General features: G+C 39.9%; 1 protein-coding gene across 13 annotated transcripts in view; it reads right to left on the bottom strand.

Moving 5' to 3' along the window:
* CTNND2 (catenin delta 2) overlaps positions 1-16,892 on the bottom strand; it is a 524,740-nt gene that overhangs the window by 263,796 nt on the left and 244,052 nt on the right. For all 13 annotated transcript variants that reach the window (XR_005555019.1, XM_039329341.1, XM_039329329.1 and 10 more), the window contains one exon: positions 9,604-10,189. Coding sequence is in view for 12 of the 13 variants with exons in the window: in XM_039329341.1 (XP_039185275.1) it covers positions 9,604-10,189 (586 nt within the window). In the remaining variant the exon portion in view is untranslated. The remainder of the gene's footprint in view (positions 1-9,603; positions 10,190-16,892) is intronic.

Raw genomic sequence — 16,892 nt, 5'->3', positions numbered from 1 at the left:
CAGATTGGGCGAGACCTGGCTTAATAACAATACCTGTGAGAGGGACCTTGGAGTCCTAGTGGATAATCACTTGACTATGAGCCAGCAGTGTGCAGCTGCAACCAAAAAAGCTAATACAATCCTAGGTTGTATAAACAGAGGCACCACTTTATAAAATCCTAGTAAGACCACATCTGGAATATTGCAACCAATTTTGGTCACCATATCACAAAAAAGATGTTGAGAGTTTGGAAAAAAATCAGAGAAGAGCAACTAAAATGATCAAAGGCCTGGAGACTAAAACAGGTGAAGAACAGCTGTGGGACTTAGGTTTGGCTAGTCTAAAGAAAAGAAGAAACAGAGGAGACATGATAGCAGTATTTCAGTATCTGAGGGGCTGCCACAAGGAAGAGAGGGTCAGGTTGTTCACCAGAGCACCAGAGGGAAGGACAAGAAACAACAGTTGGAAACTGATGAAAGATAGAAGCAACCTGGAATTAAGGAGAAACTTCCTGACAGTGAGGACAATCAACCAGTGGAACAGCTTGCCTCCAGAAATCGTGGGCACTCCATCACTGGAGATTTTAAAGAAAAGACTGGACATCCACTTGTCTGAGATGGTGTAAGTTCTCCTAAATGAGCAGGGGCTGGACTAGAAGACCTCCAAGGTTCTGTTCTATCTGTTCTGTTCTGTTCTATTCTATTCTATTCTAGTCTAGTCTATTCTAGTCTCTTGTAGCTCTGCAAGAAGAAAAGTAGACCTCCAAGGTTCTGTTCTATTCTATTCTATTCTATTCTATTCTATTCTATTCTATTCTATTCTATTCTATTCTATTCTATTCTATTCTATTCTATTTGCTTGTAGCTCTGCAAGAAGAAAAGTATACCCAGGCAAGTTTATGCCAGAATATATTAAATGAATCCCACCCCCACCCCCCAGTTTTCCATCCGTGGGAGCACTGTCCTTGGCTTCAAGAAGATATGGATTCTGCCCAGTGAGCTTAAAGGAATAAAGTTCACCTTGGCTCCTGATGTCCCCCTGCTGAAACATTTTACTGCATGTAAGTGTCGTTAAATGTTCCCAATCAATCCCATCCAGCATTCTTTTCAAAGTCAGCTCTCCTCTCAGCGCATTGGAAGCAACATAAATAAGCACTGGCTGGTTCTCGGTCCAAAGTTTCTGCTCAGAGTTTGTAATTCAATACCCCTCTTTCCTATGGTAAACCTGCATTTGCCGTTTCGCCACTTCTTTCTATTCCCCTCCATCCCCCTCACCCCACTCCCTACTCCCCTCCCTCAAGTCAGCATTAAACTTCCGTTCCGTCTATGTGGACTGATGAAATGTAGGAAATCTGTTTCTGGCAGATAAAAAAAAGCTTTCCCAAAGAGAGCACCAAGTATACAGAGATCAGAAGTATGAACAGTGGCAGTAGCGCTGCTACGGTCAGGCTGCTCAGGCAAAGAGAACGGGCAACGAGAGGAGGAAAAGAACTTTGAGGCATTGCGCGGGCAAAGTGAGTGAGCATTTTTTTTTCTTTTGCAGAGCGTACCGGCAGGGAGGCGGGTGCGCTAACTCTCCTCTAATGAAATAGCTACCACGGGTGGGTGAGGAGAAGAAGACTCTGGTGGGCCGCGTGAGACAGAGAGAGAGAGGGAGAGAGAGAGGTGGGGAGAGGGAGAGAAAGGGGGGAGAGGGAGAGAGAGATTAGTGTGCTTGAAATGCAACAAAATATGTGAACCTGCGTGGAAAGAGTACATTACGTCTGTGTAACATCGAGCTGATCTGTTTTTATCCCAAAACGGGGGGAGGGGGAAGAAGCATGCAAGGAAAGAAAGAGACAATTTTACTTCTTTCCATTCCCGTGGAAGTCGAACCTCTCCCCCCCTCCTCCTCTGCTCTCCGTCTCGCGTCCTTCTAGATTTGCCACAGCGTGGTGGAGGTTTTCCGCAAGTATGGTATATTCCGGTGTATAAGACGACTGGGCGTATAAGACGACCCCCGACTTTTGAGAAGATTTTCAGGGTTTAGAAAGTTGTCTTATACGCCGGAAAATACGGTATATAGCTTCATTCTGATCTGCAATAAAGAAACTAATATGCCCTAGATGTGTCTGTGAGGTTCTTACAGAATAAGGAGTTGTCTTGATTATGTACAGCCATTCCTGTGAGAAGCCCAACAGTTACTGTAGATTTGGCTATGTCTTCTCATTATGAAACGGCAGTCTTCACCTAGTAACCAAGCATTAACTATAGCAACTAATCTTATAATCCTGATAATTGTTGAACAAGTTGTCAGTGTCTTGCTCCAGGTAACCAGATAGTCTACAACTGGGCTCTTTCTCCACTGAATATTTGCCTCTTTGCCTGATAGATACTGTAGGATGGAAATTCAAGGAAATTTACTGCCTGCCTCACTCAATGTGAATACACTTTAGCGTCCTTTCCCAGTTTGCAATGTAAAGTAAGATTAGTACACCCCAAACTACCATTTAGAATGATCATTTACTTTACAGAAGACATGTGCAATTGTTCCTTAATATTAGCCATATTTTCAATTAAACTCTTATATGACAGACTATCCAACCAAGTAATCTTTTCTCTGACAAATACGTCTTCAATAATTGAGACAAATTGCTTAACTATTTCTTGAAATCTAAACTGCAACCAAATTTAATGGACTGTTTTGTTACTAGACATGTTTGTGTATAGGGGGAGAGCAATTACATTTCCAAAAGCTCTCCAAGAGAACAAATACACTGTTAAAATAAGTAAGGCACAAGTCATGACATCATCAACATGCATGTGTTAACTTTATGTGTCCCCTCAAAGCAGACTGGTTGTATCTGAAAGCTTTCTAGAAAAGCTCATATACGCTGAGACAAGATCATATTTAGCCAAGTATGATTAATCAATTGGTACAAATCCATTGAAGAAAATTCAGAATATATTTTCCTTTTGACTGATAACAGTCTAATCTTAAATTATACAAAAATGAATCTACCTAAGGTTTAGAGACAAAGGGAAAACCTTGTGAAAATGGGCAATACCACAATTATTACAATTTTACAAAACCAGCTCTTGTACCAGACATGACCAAGGTTTCTTTGAACTTGTGTGGGGATGAAAGAAAACTTCCAAGTCTTACATTGCAAAGAAAGAAGAAAACAAAAACTTTCCTCTGTGTAAACAAAATCTAAATATATCTTAAACAAGAAACACAGACAAGTAATATTACAAAGTATGGGACATTAAATCTAGTTCATCTTTAAAATAAACAACATTCACAAACTTGTGGAAATGAGTCCCAAAATGATAATAGGAAAGACAACAAAGAGCTTATTTACAGGACAGTAAAACTGAGATAATGAATATTTTAAAGCCAAATCACATACCATATTTTATTCAGCTGACAGCAGTTTCAAGCACTAAAAGTATAACCCAGGAATATCAAACAAATATTTTAAAAGCTAGTCCTTGCTCAGATAACATGAAATATTTATTTCAAGAAATATAATGATTACACACATTTCCAGTTTCCTGGTTTCATATTTACAGTTTTGTTTTGCTTTTTTAAACTACATATATATTTCAAAACTATTCTTGATAATTGTTTTAGGTCAGCATCAAACATTACAACCAACACAACAAGAGATGTCGGTGGGGGGGGAGGGGAATGCAAATATTAGTTTGAGATCATGGAAATGCCATCCCCTGCTATAAGCCAATTTTCCATTTTGCTACAAAGAAAGGACTGGAGTTTAATGTTAGCTTGCCAGGTAAAATTGGAAACCAACCAGTAAATATATTATTATAGACAAAATGAAAAACTGATTTATGAAACTAAGATGATCAAAACTCATGTCTGAGGAAAGGGGATAGATCATAGACTTAACATTCATTCCTTATTCAATAAATCATGATTTTCTCTACCAAGATCCATGAATACTATACTTATTTTTATGTATGCAATTATTTAAAGGTTTATATAGCCGTCCATCTTATGTAACATAACCTTAGGCCAATCACAAACAACTATAAATCTATAAAAAAAACAATAAAAACAGGAAAGCCTCCCCAAATTGCCATGCATCTCTACACTTTCATAATAAAACATGATTGGGTTCCAGCCTCACACTATCCTAATGCCTATGGGAAAAGTCGAGTCTTCGTGGCTTGCCTACCACAACTGGGGGGGAGGGTTCCAAAGGCAGAAAGAGCTACCCAAGTCCCTCCAACTGGCAATATTTGAAGGAAGGAACATTAAACGTGCCCCGACACTATCAGTTCTAGCAGAATGGGTAGATACCCTTGGGGAGAGACAGGACCATAGATAATCTCATCATCACAACAAATAAATACAAATAAAATGTTTGCAATTAAATAGCATACTTTTTTTATACTGATGAGGACCTCATCATAAATTTCCAACATGCAGAGAATCCACCATCCAGTGCAAATTTCCAACATCCACAGATTACGTTATTATAGAAATGGCTACTATATATACTACTGTGTAAAAGTAAAATGTTGAGGCTGTAATCTTATTAATTTCTACTATGCTAAAAAGAGTTGGAATGCCTTTCCCATCCCCTTCTACCCCACACTCTCTCTTCTTCTCTTTTTCCTCCCCCTGGTTTCCCATTATTTTTTATTTTCCTTTGTATTTCATATTCTGATAAATGAAATAAAATGTATATACAAATTACAAATGCAAACACAACACTTAAATATGCTCTCTGTGTGACAAAAGGCTAATTCTTTCACATCAGAGTGGCCTAAAGATATATACACACAACAGTATACATTTCTAATCAGGCAGCATTTTCAAAGAGGCCAACCTGTGAAATTATACTCATAGCTATTACTTACACAAGCAGTAAATGGAACTAAATGGAAAGCCAGAAAGATATGATGCTCAGAGTTAAGGGGATTAAACAGTTAGCAGTTACTGAATATTTAAATTGTATCACTGCCTTCAGGGCAGGGAACAGAAGATCTAATTTTTCACATGAAGAACAACATTATTGTACCACTTTTTAAAGAAGAGTGGTGAAAAATCCGGTTCCTGTTTGTAAAAAGGCAAAATAATATTTTTTACAATACTTCTTTTAAATATATCCCCCATCCCACCACTTTAAGTTCTAGTACTGTGATTCTAAGGAGTTTAATTGAAGAGATTTGGCAGGGTTTGTTTACATTTAACAAAGACATCCTTTGATTCAAGAGTTCATTAGTCAGTGGAATTAAAAAAAGTACCAAGAGACAAAAAACAAAAGACTTATTCAGTTTTCTTCTCCTGAGATGTCATAATCTATCATGAACAAGACTTGAATTTCTAGTGTGTATAATAAACCCCAAACCCCCACTTTCGACAACAGAAATCAAACGAATGAGTCTATTTTTTTTATTTTGAAAAAAGTTACCTTTGTGGTTACTATTATTTTGTCTTCCAATTTATACACAATGTTCAAGATTGTTTAGGAAATAAGTAATAAGATAAGTAATAAGAAATAAAATTGTAGCAAACAACATAATGTTTAATGTAATGATACTGTAGGACTACCAGATCTGAGTTGCAAAGAAGCCAAAAGACTAACTGAGGGCAAGAAAAAGATACAGAAATCTTTCTGCACCCATCTGATAGTTTTCTAGATTTTTGCAGTTTGGTTCTGATGGCATGAATGGATTACATCTTTTTTTTTTTTAATAAAGCACCTCAAACACTGAGTAAAGTATTAGGTAATGTTGGAATTGCAGAATAAATTAACTGGATGCGTGACAGTAACTCAGATCGATATTCTAAGTAAATGGTGTCATCAAATGATATTGAATTCAAAATTAAAAAGAGGAACAAGCGCGCTTCACCTTTTCAAAGAGCAATAAAATAGTGAGTTTGTCATTCACTAGTCAAGAAACCTTCAGTTATTCTTAATTGATTTATACCTACAGAACATCTATTGTCACTTTTAGGCTTTTTCACTCAACATGTAATGTGTCAAAATGCCGTAGTTACCAATTTGAAAAGATTCATAATTATACAAAGACTGTGGGTGTTTATTGGCGCCAGTCTGTAGAAGGAGGTCTTCTCAGTGATCTTTCCAACAAACAAGCCAGCCAAGAAACCATTCATGTGAAAAAAAGACGATGAGAAGAAATATAACATATTTCTCAAACATTGTAAAAAGGACTGTTTACTCCTAAAGGTTTGCAAGGTTTTTTTTTAAGCAAACACAAAAAGATATGTGATTTCAGCTAATTTATTCAATGCTTAAAATTTTGTTTTTCATTAGTAACTTCAACAAAGTATGTCCACAAAAACTGGCCCCTTAGATGCAGTCTATGACATTTACTCCCACTAAACAAACTTTCAACCCTCTCCAATAAAAAACAAAATACATTGCAGTGGATAGAAACAACAGAAAAAACGCTATTCAGTTAAACAGCCCACTTAAGCATAAGTGGCACTCAGATCTTCTGATTCCAAGCACACAAACTAACTTTTCAGCAGGGATAAGAGCCAAGTTGTAAATTCTCTTGCTTATCAAACACAAACATGGTTGTTTTAAAAACAAATGATTTGCATTTTCCCCATATGTCTCTGCTGAGTTAGCAGACTCCTCTGTCCCAGAAAAACACAAAACCATAACATTCTTGCTATGCAGGTGATGATGATTCAATTATATAACCATCTACTCTGGAATTAGTTTTTCTTTTCTATAAGATGAGCATCTTTAGGCAATTAATTCATGATCCATGGGCCATTTTTACATTACCCACTTCGTGTATTCATTTAAACTTTGCCCCTTGTTTACTTCTCTAGTACATTTGTACATTTTTTAAATACATCTAACCCATACCTTCTGCTCTCCAGAATGTTCAACGTAGGCCAAATGAATAGTTAAAATGGTCATATTTTTCTAACATGTTTTTTCTAATTTGAAAATATAGAAATGTGGTTGCTACTTTTAATACAGGTTTGCTTACAATCACAACTGAGCCCAAAATTTCTATTGCTAAATGCGATATTTAAGTGAGTTTTGCCTCATTTTATGACCTTTCATGCCACAGTTATTAAGTGAATCACTGCAGTTGTTAAGTTAGCAATATAGCTGTTAAGCAAAGTGAGTGAGGAAGCCCGATTCACTTAAGATGATTGATTGCCTGACCCCAGGACACTATAACTGTCATAAATATTAATCAGTTGCCAGGCATCTCAATTTTGATTACATGACCATGGGGATGCTGCAATGGTCATGAGTGTCAAAAACGGCCCCAAATCCCTTTTTTCAGTACTGTTGTAACTTCAAACGGTCACTAAATGAACTGTTGTAAGTTTAGGACTACCCTGTACTGTCTAGTCTAGATTGCCAATTGCTTTGGTTTCTCTTCAGCCTTGTAGTCCCAGAATGAACTGCATGGACAAGAGAGAGACATACCTAGTCCCCTCCATTGGCCAAAAAAAGGAATACCAGAAGAAGAAGAGATATAGGGAAGAATGGAAGCCAAAGTGTAGACTAGGAACCAAAAAAGGGGGGATGAGCCAAATCCACCATTACAGTTTCAGCTTTTGTTTGTTTAATTACTGCAAAAAGGACCATGAAAATACTTTTTAAGAGCTAATATGGCTAATCTATTATAAATGACCCACTGCTTACTGAAAGATTGCAATCTTACTGCAAATCATCTCAGGTTCAATCAGTCACTGCTATTCAAATAGAAGCTGTCCTTGAAATCTCAGATACTAGAAGACACTTATCAGCCAATGCAGGCCATCTTTTTCCTGCCCCTCAGGGTAGTCTGTTGTGTGAGACTAAAGCAAGCAGGGGCTGGATCCAGAGCCAAAATTAGCTGTAGATGCTCTTTTTCTCCAATACCCCTTTTTTCTCTATGTACTCTCCATTCCACACTGCAGGCTGCAGAAAAGGTCACTACTCTTAACAGAGGCCTGAATCAATTTTCTGTATTTGGCTTTAAGATTAGTTCAAAGGCTGCATGAAAATTAGTTTTGTGGCCTCAGGTTAGCTAACAGTAATTTAGTGAGTGGATCAGTTGCTGGACTTAGCAAACAATACCTTTGTTTGCTAAACAGAGACAAAATGGGTAGTCAACAGTATGATACAAAAGATTAATTACACTATTTTTAGACCTCCAGAAGGTAGTGCCTGCAGGGACTCCAGGTAAGAAACACCAGCAAGGAGGAGTCCTACATCTATAAGCTGTAGTAGAGAACAGAAACTGAACATTGATTCACATTTCTTCCAACTTTCTTCACTTCTCTGGAAAAGGAAAGTGTTAGTACTATTGAAACAACATGCCATTTGCTCAACTTAATATTTGCCATTCTCTGGTCATAACCATGACCACAACTACTCCACAGATCATTCTATATCTTTCATAATCTTATGTATCTTTTATTATGTGGGCCTTTCAAGAACAGGCCACATGATTGGAACCATCAAATGTAAATCATTAGCAATGCAAACAAGTAAATAATTAAAAATGGAACTTCTCAAATCAAGACTGATTTCTAGTGATTGAATACATAGGGTTTTTTTTAAACAGAATTATGGAAGTGTTTGTCAATAATTTCTTCCAGGATTTCCTCACTTCTCAGTCTAGCCTACAGTCCCTTCCTTTGAAGGGTGGGATATTATAAAACTACACTTAGAGAACAAACCTGTTATTTAATTTTGTCTCATTTTTCAATAACAAAGCATAATGCTAAAATAGATAGCTTACTACCCTTTTGCTTTTTTTTTTTTTAGGGGAGATACTTGAGTATCTTCCAGGTATTAGTGAAAACACTTCCCAACTAATTCTTTTAAATGCCACGTTTAGCCACATAAATCAGATGAGAGAACACATGAGCATGACAGCTGGTGTTACAGCAATATCTTTCAAGTGGTTTTTACAACAGCAAAAATTCCCCACTGAAAAGAACACAGTTTAGTTATCTGATTACCAAGAGGATCAATAACTGCTCTTTAATTGCAAGTTTTTTAAAAACAACAACCAGGTGTTTCCTAAGGAATGGGGACCATAGCACCTATCAAACACATTAATATTACTGGAAACAAGAAATCATTCCAAAATTCTGTTTGGTAGCATAACTATGCACCAAAGAACGTAATACCAGCTAAATAAGAAACCATACATTTATTCAAGTAATACAGTGGAGTTCTAATTTAAAAGAAAAACTTCCTTCCATGGGGCTTTTTTTATCTGGCAGGGAGAATATGGTGGAAATGAAAGGAATGTTAAGGGTCAACAGCAAAGGATACAGACTTAAATATACCTCTTGCTTTTATAGTAAGAAATCAGCACTACCTCAGTTCTACTTATAAGGATGGCCAGGAGAATACAATGTTATTCGGCACTTATTTTCTATTGGGATCGTCAGTTATTTGACTAGTTAAAATAGATTAGTTTATAAGTAGGAATCGCTGAAGCCAGGACTTGAGGTAGGAAGGAAAACGTGAGCAACACCATTCCGCCCCTCCCTCCTTTCCGAACAAGAGCCCTCAAAATTACGAATCTATCAGGATTATAGATCTAGTTCAGCGGACCTCGTAGGGCGCGACTTCAACGGCGTCGACAAGAAAAACGAGCGTAACTTTCTCTCACCTGCTAGGCTTCCGGGTCTCTGCAAAGTGGCCGTGGCATATAGTTCCTGGGAGTGTTTGCCGTACTGCTCGGAAGGGTGGACCAACCTCTTGGTGGGCGAGAGAGTCGCGTAGGTGCCGATCGTGGAGCTCAGCTGATGAATGGGAGAGGAGATGTTGGACTGGATGGTGGGAGGGGAAGTGACCCGGATCGGGGAAGGCGAGAGCCCCGCCGAGGAGACGACGATGTTGATGGGCGAGCTGGTGCTGTAGGACTTGGCGAGGCGACTGGGCGACTGCTTGGGAGAGGAAACCCGCTGTGTGGTGCCGTAGCCGCCGCCGCTCTCGGAGGCGGAGCCCGCCCGCTGGAGCTTGGTAGGCGAGCCCACCTGCTGCATGGACAAGGGCGAGCTCACTCTCTGCGCCGGCAGCGTGGAGCTGGAGTAGTAGAGGGCCGGCGAATGGGGCTGCTGTGAGGAGGAGGAGGAGGAGTCTGGCAAGTGGAAAGCGCTGCCATGGCTGGGCGCGAAGGTCTCCCGGGGTAGCGGCTGCGACGGCGGTGGCGGCGGCTCCGAAGTGGCAAGGTGGGCAGTCCGGCCAGTAGTGCCCTGCGAAGGAGGGGGATGGGCGGGGAGAGCGAATAAGTAAACAGGCAGACAAGAGGCGGTCCACGGAGGAGGCAATTGGCCAGCCCACCCCCCCTGCCCCCCCTTCTAGAGATCCGGGAAAGGAATTAGACGCGCCCCACGGCAAATTTTTGAGTCTTTACCGCGGCTGGACCCACCAGCTTTGAAAATAAGCACTTAATACTGCGCAAATGCCCTTGGTGTAGGGTGAGGTGAGGCTCCTTGCTCTCTCCTTAAAGCGGGTCTCGAGCATCTTGCATAAATATTCTGGTTTGATGTTAAATAAAACTCGGTGAAAACCCCATCTTCGTCCTGTTTACCCGAAGGCCGTCGCTTATGGTGACTATGCTTACATCCTTAGCGTCCCTTAGCATCCCGTAATCGAAATAAGGTCGTCTAATGTTTAAAAGGTTCAGCGGTCAAGTTTTTTTCTCTCTAACCCGAAGGACGCTTGGAGAAATGGGCAAGAACACGACTTTCACGGCAAAGTTTATACTGTGAGTAATAATTGTATTTGTGCAAAACACCATAAGTGGCACAAAATGTAGTGTGTGCCTAAAGTAATTTTCTTCCTCAAGGGGGCCTTGAGAATAGTCTACTAGGATAGTCAAAGTATAATAGCCCTCATTGTAAATCTCACTTCTTAGGGTACTTTTTGGAGGGCCTTAGCTGATACACTGGCATTAAAATATTATAAGGAGTTTACTGCAGGTTGTGCAGCATCTGCCCTATATATATTGCCTACAGAAAGAATTACCAGTAATCCTTCAGTTCTGTTGTATGCATATAATGTCACTTTTACAGTTTTTCATGCATGTGTTAAGAAACAGAATGTCTGAAATGATCTAGCCTGGGGTTTGTCACTAACTGCAATAGAAATATTTATTATCCTAATTTACAGGAGTATAATAAACTCAGTTTTGTAAAGCGATAACATAAGGTAGTAAAAGAAATTATTTGTACCCTCAAACAACTGAAGCTTTTTTCTTTGACTTACCAATTAAAAAAGCAAAGCAAATACTGATTTAAATGTCCCTTTTGAAAAAAATCAATAATTATTTCTATAATAGCATTTTCCCCAGTACGTAAGACAAGCAATAGGATGATTGGCACCTTGTTCTACTTTGAATTCTTGGATAGAATTAATTCTAGAGTATTAATCAGTGCATCACTAATTAATCTCAGTGTTTCTTGTGATATACCTAGGCAGAACCTCACCTTGAATACTATTCCCTACATTCTTGTTGGTGAAAACAGTTGCTGAAGTGCAAACCTTTGCATAGCAGAAACAAGATGGAGAATCTGACTTCTTAAGAACTTCTCCCTTAGCCTAGCATTAGAAAAAGCTGGCTAGCTCGCAGGTCAAAACTTATTTTATCTAATTGTTTAAGTGCCATTAGAAAAAAAAAATCACCCAAGATTTTTCCTACTGGTTTTCAATTTGATAAATATGCTTTTTAAATTTCTTTTCGAAATGCGGATTTCTGTCAAATCTTATGGAGTACAGTGACTTTGCACAATTGAGAGGTATATGTGATTATCATCTCTTTCTAGGTATAATGTTTACCCTTTCTCCCCATGCTCCAAATCCCAAAAGGCTATTTCAGATAGAAAATGATGGTAACAAGAGAGAGAAAGATGTTGTAACAGGAAACAACAAAACTTGCTGTGGTGGCACTTTCAAAAACTTACCAGGAGAATTTTTTAAAAAGCTGTTATGGACCCCAGGAATAAGATTTTGTTTTGTTTGTTGTTATTGCTAGTTTTAAATTGCTGTTCACTATCCAGAACTGTATATCAAGTGGACAGCCTTAGAATCAATAGATAGAGAAATCTCTTCTGGGAAGAAAACTGAGGAATTTCAAGTGAGTATCTATTTGTCCATTCTTCATCCATTCATGCACAGATACAAGGAGAAACTGGATGCAGTCATATTAAGAAGCAAAAGAGAGTCAGCTAAATTGTTTTCTTTCTTTTTAAAGGAGGGTGGGGATTGTGAAATGTATCCACAGAAATATTATATACTGCTATATCAGTATATCAGCTTATATCATACAATATATATGGATGACCTTGTTTACAGTAGATAAGGTTAGCAAGGGTTAAAACATTTGTCTTCTACCTGATATTCTCCAATGTGTCGTGAGTTCCATTCTCAGCCAATAGTTATTGGCTGGAGATTTGGGGAATGAAAATCATATAATACAACTGGATGAGACCAGATTTAGAAAATGAGTTAAGTGTAGTAAGATTAGCTCACACTTAAGTTTAGAAAATGGTGTGTTTTAACACTAATTGGAGCAAGCAACGTGTATCATATAAATTACCGTTATCTGGATGGATGGCATTAGTAACAGGATGCTAGACTACAAATATTTTTTTCTGATTCTTGGTAATGTTTTGTCATTTTCATTGCTGTTACCCAAATATATGACTTCAGTTTGATTTCTAAGATTGAGCAGAATCACTGAGATTGCATTCATACATTTTAAAAATAAAAAAAAAAACATCTGTGAAACTTTCAATGTACAAAACCACTCTGAGAAAGCTAAGAATACAAGGCAGCGGGAACTGGTGTGGGCATCCTCTTTGACATTTGCAAGGGACATAATTATTTTTATAAAGTAGTACAGGGGTGTCAAACTCAATTTCATTGAGAGCCACATCAGCATTGCGGTTGTCCTCGGGCCGGGTAGGTATGGCCAGGGTGGGTGTGGCCTACTGGGTGGGCATGGCTGGAATGGGCGTGGCCTACTGGGTGGGCATGGCCAGCTCTACATCGTTCGCATCAAGGGGGCCTGGGCAGGAGTGGGACAGATCTGAGGGTCTCTGGCAGAAGGGGGTGGGACCAGGGCAAGCGCCAAGGCATGGTCTACTGGGCCTCACTGTTCCTCTCAGGCCATGCGAGGGGGGGGGCTGGATGGTGCTGTGGGCTTCTCGGAGCCCTGGATATCAGAGGTCAAATGCCCAGCCTGGCCCTCGAGCACCCGCGGCACCAAGCTCAGCCCCACTTCCCCAAGGGGGCGCACAGCTGAACTTACCTCCTCCTCAAGGCTGCTGCTGCTGTGCTTGCTCTCCTTAGCCAGGGTACTCATGATGGGTATGAGGGCAAAGTCAGAGGGAGGCCCACTCCCTCTCCATGGGAGGAGACCTGGCTTTGTATCGAAAGCTTCCTTAGCAATAGGATGGAGACCCCCAGGATAGGCCAGGAGGAGGGGGCAAGGGGATGGTGAAAGGGCAGCAGGGCAGGACTAAGGCAGGACTTCCCTCAGACCCTCCCTCTCCTTCCTTCCTTCCTTCCTTCCTTCCTTCCTTCCTTCCTTCCTTCCTTCCTTCCTAAGAACAGTGGTGGGAAAATATTTGAGATGAGGAAGGGAGAAAAATAGGCAAGAAACGCAGCTGGGGAGGTGTCACCCTTCGTGAGGAATGAAGAAATGCACCATCTCCTGGAAGTGGCCAGCACATGACCCTTGCCTACTTCACATATCTGGCTTGGTGGGCTTTGGGAAGGGGACGCCATGAGCAATGTGAGAGTCGATGTTACCTGTGCAATGCCATCCAGCCCCCAGCCTGCCTGGTTTCAGCAGGCAGCGGGGTGCTCTCCTCACATGCTGAGAGGCTGAGCCGGGCAGTGTGAAGCTCGCCAGCTTCGCACCTTGCTGCCTGCTAAAATTGGGCAGGCTGGGGGCTGAGCAGCGGCACGCTTTTTTTTTGAATTTGCGCCGCCTGGTTCAGCCTCTCGGCGCTGTGAGGAGAGTGCCCCGCTGCCTGCCGAAATCGGGCAGGCTGGGGGCTGAGCGGCAGCACCCTTTTTGGATTCACGCTGCCTGGCTCAGCCTCTCGGCGCTGTGAGGACAGCACCCCACTGCCTGCTGAAACCCCTCTCCTGGAGCCCATCAAGCCGGATATGTGAAGTAGACGAGGCCATTTGCTGGCTACTTCCAGGCGATGGTGCATTTCTTCATTCCTCACAAAGGGTGACACCTCCCCAACGCACGCCCAGGGGGCAGGGCTGACGTGGCAGGGGCCGGTCCCTTGCTGTTTCCAGATGGCCTTGTGGAGCTAAGACTGAATGTGTTTCAGCATGGATGGCCACCACAAAATTGTACATTGGCTCTCGGGCGGCCTGGGCCGGGGCCAAGGTGGTAGGGGCTGTTCCCTCACTGTTTCCAGGATGGCTTCATGAGCCACATGAAACCACATCGTGGGCCGCATCCGGCCCCCGGGCCTTGTGTTTGACATGTCTGAAGTAGTAGCTGGGTTCAAGTCCAATTCCTAAAAATGTAGAGGGATTTTGTTTTAACTTGAAATAAGTGTTACAGTGAAAACTAAAGTGAATGAAGGAGAATTTTTTTTAAAAAAACCATTGGCTTTGAACACAACCGTCTAGTTCAGGGGTCCCCAACCCCCAGTTCATGGACCGGTACTGGGCCGCGGCATGCCTGCAACCAGTCTGTACAAACAAGCAAAGTCCCATTTGTGGGATGCAGGCAGCACACAAAACCATGCACTTTCCAGTCTGCAGAAAAACCTTTCTGCACAGAACTGATCCCTGGTGCCCAAAAGGTTGGGGACCTCTGATCTAGTTCTTCATCTCTGTGGAATGCATTCTCTTGTATTTTTTGTTTCACACAAATATATCAATATGGGTATGTGTCTGTGCATGCATGTGTGCTTACAGACATCTTTTGTATACAAGAATACTAGGCAACTATCCCTTCCAAACTGAAAAGTAGTTATTTTTTATTTACCAGGACTATAAGAAAGTGGGTGTTGAGATGTAGTTGTGGAAAATTATGAAATCAATTTTGGATCCAATTCAAATAGAAAATTTCAGTTTGAATAAAAACAATATTTTGTGAGACATATCTGCATGAGATTACAGGACTTTAGCAGTTATATATGGAATTTTCCTTAAATCTTGTAAAAGAGAAAAGAAGAAGGAAAATAAAGTTCTCAGCAGTTGTTTCCAGTTATAAATTTCAATTATGTGCCTAAACTCCTTCTGAAACTCTAAAGAATAAAATCTCTTATCTCTCAATGTAGACTGCATTTTAGTTTCTATCAGACATCTTAGGCTGAAGAGATCAACCAGAGCTGTTAATCTTGTAACATTAAAATCCCTTAATAACGGCAACTGGACTGAGAGATAGCTGAGCACTCCATCAAAAAGCACACACTGTTTTTAAAAATAATTTTTCTGCCAACACCCCTTTCTGTTTTCTTCAACATGGAGACATTTCATTTGAAACACTGAAGAATGCCTCCAAATATTGAAAATTGACATGACTTTTCTATCATTGTTTTTCTGTTCAAGATTGAATAGAGAATATGATAAAAGAGAACAGCTACATTCTTGCAAAAATAAGGGGTTTTTTTCAGTGAAAATGAATAAACTCCAAAATATCTTTAATATATCTTTTCATCCCAGATGAATTTTGCTTTATTTTGTTCAAAAAATAACTATTGTAATGGTAAGTTTGCAGTTGCTTTTGGCTTTGTGCAACATGCAAAGCTATTTGTGAATCAGTAAAACCAGATTATGGGTCAGCATATATGATCTCCTGAAAAGATTTCAGCAATCTTAAGGATGTGCATTTGGAAGTAAATTATAAATAAGTTATTATATGTGTTCTTCTTAAATGTTTTTTTTATTAAATGAGCTTGCAAATGTTTCAAAACAGTGGGGTTTTTTTTAAAAAAAAATAGGCATATTTATTTTTATATTAATGTATTTAACAATTAAGATTGTTCTACTATGGATTTAGTGCATCTATTCAGATGTTTCAAATACAGTATGTTGGGCATGTTTTTTTGGTTATTTTATTTTGATATGAATGATAAACCTCCTGAAGTATTCAGTAGAAAGTTTTCAGAGTTTTGCACTGGTTTCCCTCTCTTGGTTCTGTGGAAAGCTGATAGGCTTTTAGTTGCAGTAGTTCTTTACCAGTGGATAACAGCTGAAGTCTAGAAATTAAGGAACTCTACATCTCATGTTTTTTTCCACTGTTTGGAACAATATATTCATAGAAATGTCACAGGCACTGGGGAGATCATAGAACATGCTGAAGTTATTTTTATCTGGCCTTTTCAACTGCTCAGCTGAATATATGGAGGAGTTTGAACTGGTATTTAATGGGGAGTACATGTTGGCCCCATTTTTTCTTTATCCCCGACAACTGAAAGTATGAAGAAGAGCTGTAGTATCTGAGGGGCCTCTTTCTCACTGTGAACCTGCATAATTACTTAGATGAGTAGGAGAGACCCTTTTGAAGTTGCCACTGATACCATAAGTTCAGCCATTTGGAAGATGGAAACAGATCTTCCCCATATGACCCCCCCCCCAGATTATTGATGCTTTCTCCAGGGATGTACTACTCTCCTATTATTTATCTCCTTTGCCAATTTTTAAAAGCTTTAAGCTGATTATAATTGCGAGCATTTGATTTTAATTGTGTTACACTGATTTTATTGTTGAATTTTGTATTTTTAATTTTATGGTTGTAATCTTCTTTGACTGTTTCTATAAAGAAAATGATGGGGTATATATTTTTAAACAGTAATATTTGTATGAATGTATTTTGGGGGTGGAGTGTTTTCCTGAATCAGGCAAATGTTAGGTCAGTTATTCTTCAGACTAAAGAGAACAATTCAATGAAAGTAAAGAGGAAGTGCCAAGCATTCA

This window comes from Crotalus tigris, unplaced genomic scaffold (genome assembly GCF_016545835.1).
Source record: "Crotalus tigris isolate CLP2741 ecotype Arizona unplaced genomic scaffold, ASM1654583v1 scf7180000024391.5723578, whole genome shotgun sequence".
Lineage (NCBI taxonomy): Eukaryota > Metazoa > Chordata > Lepidosauria > Squamata > Viperidae > Crotalus > Crotalus tigris.
Note: the sequence above shows the minus strand (reverse complement) of the source record. Positions and strands in the feature narration are given on the sequence as shown.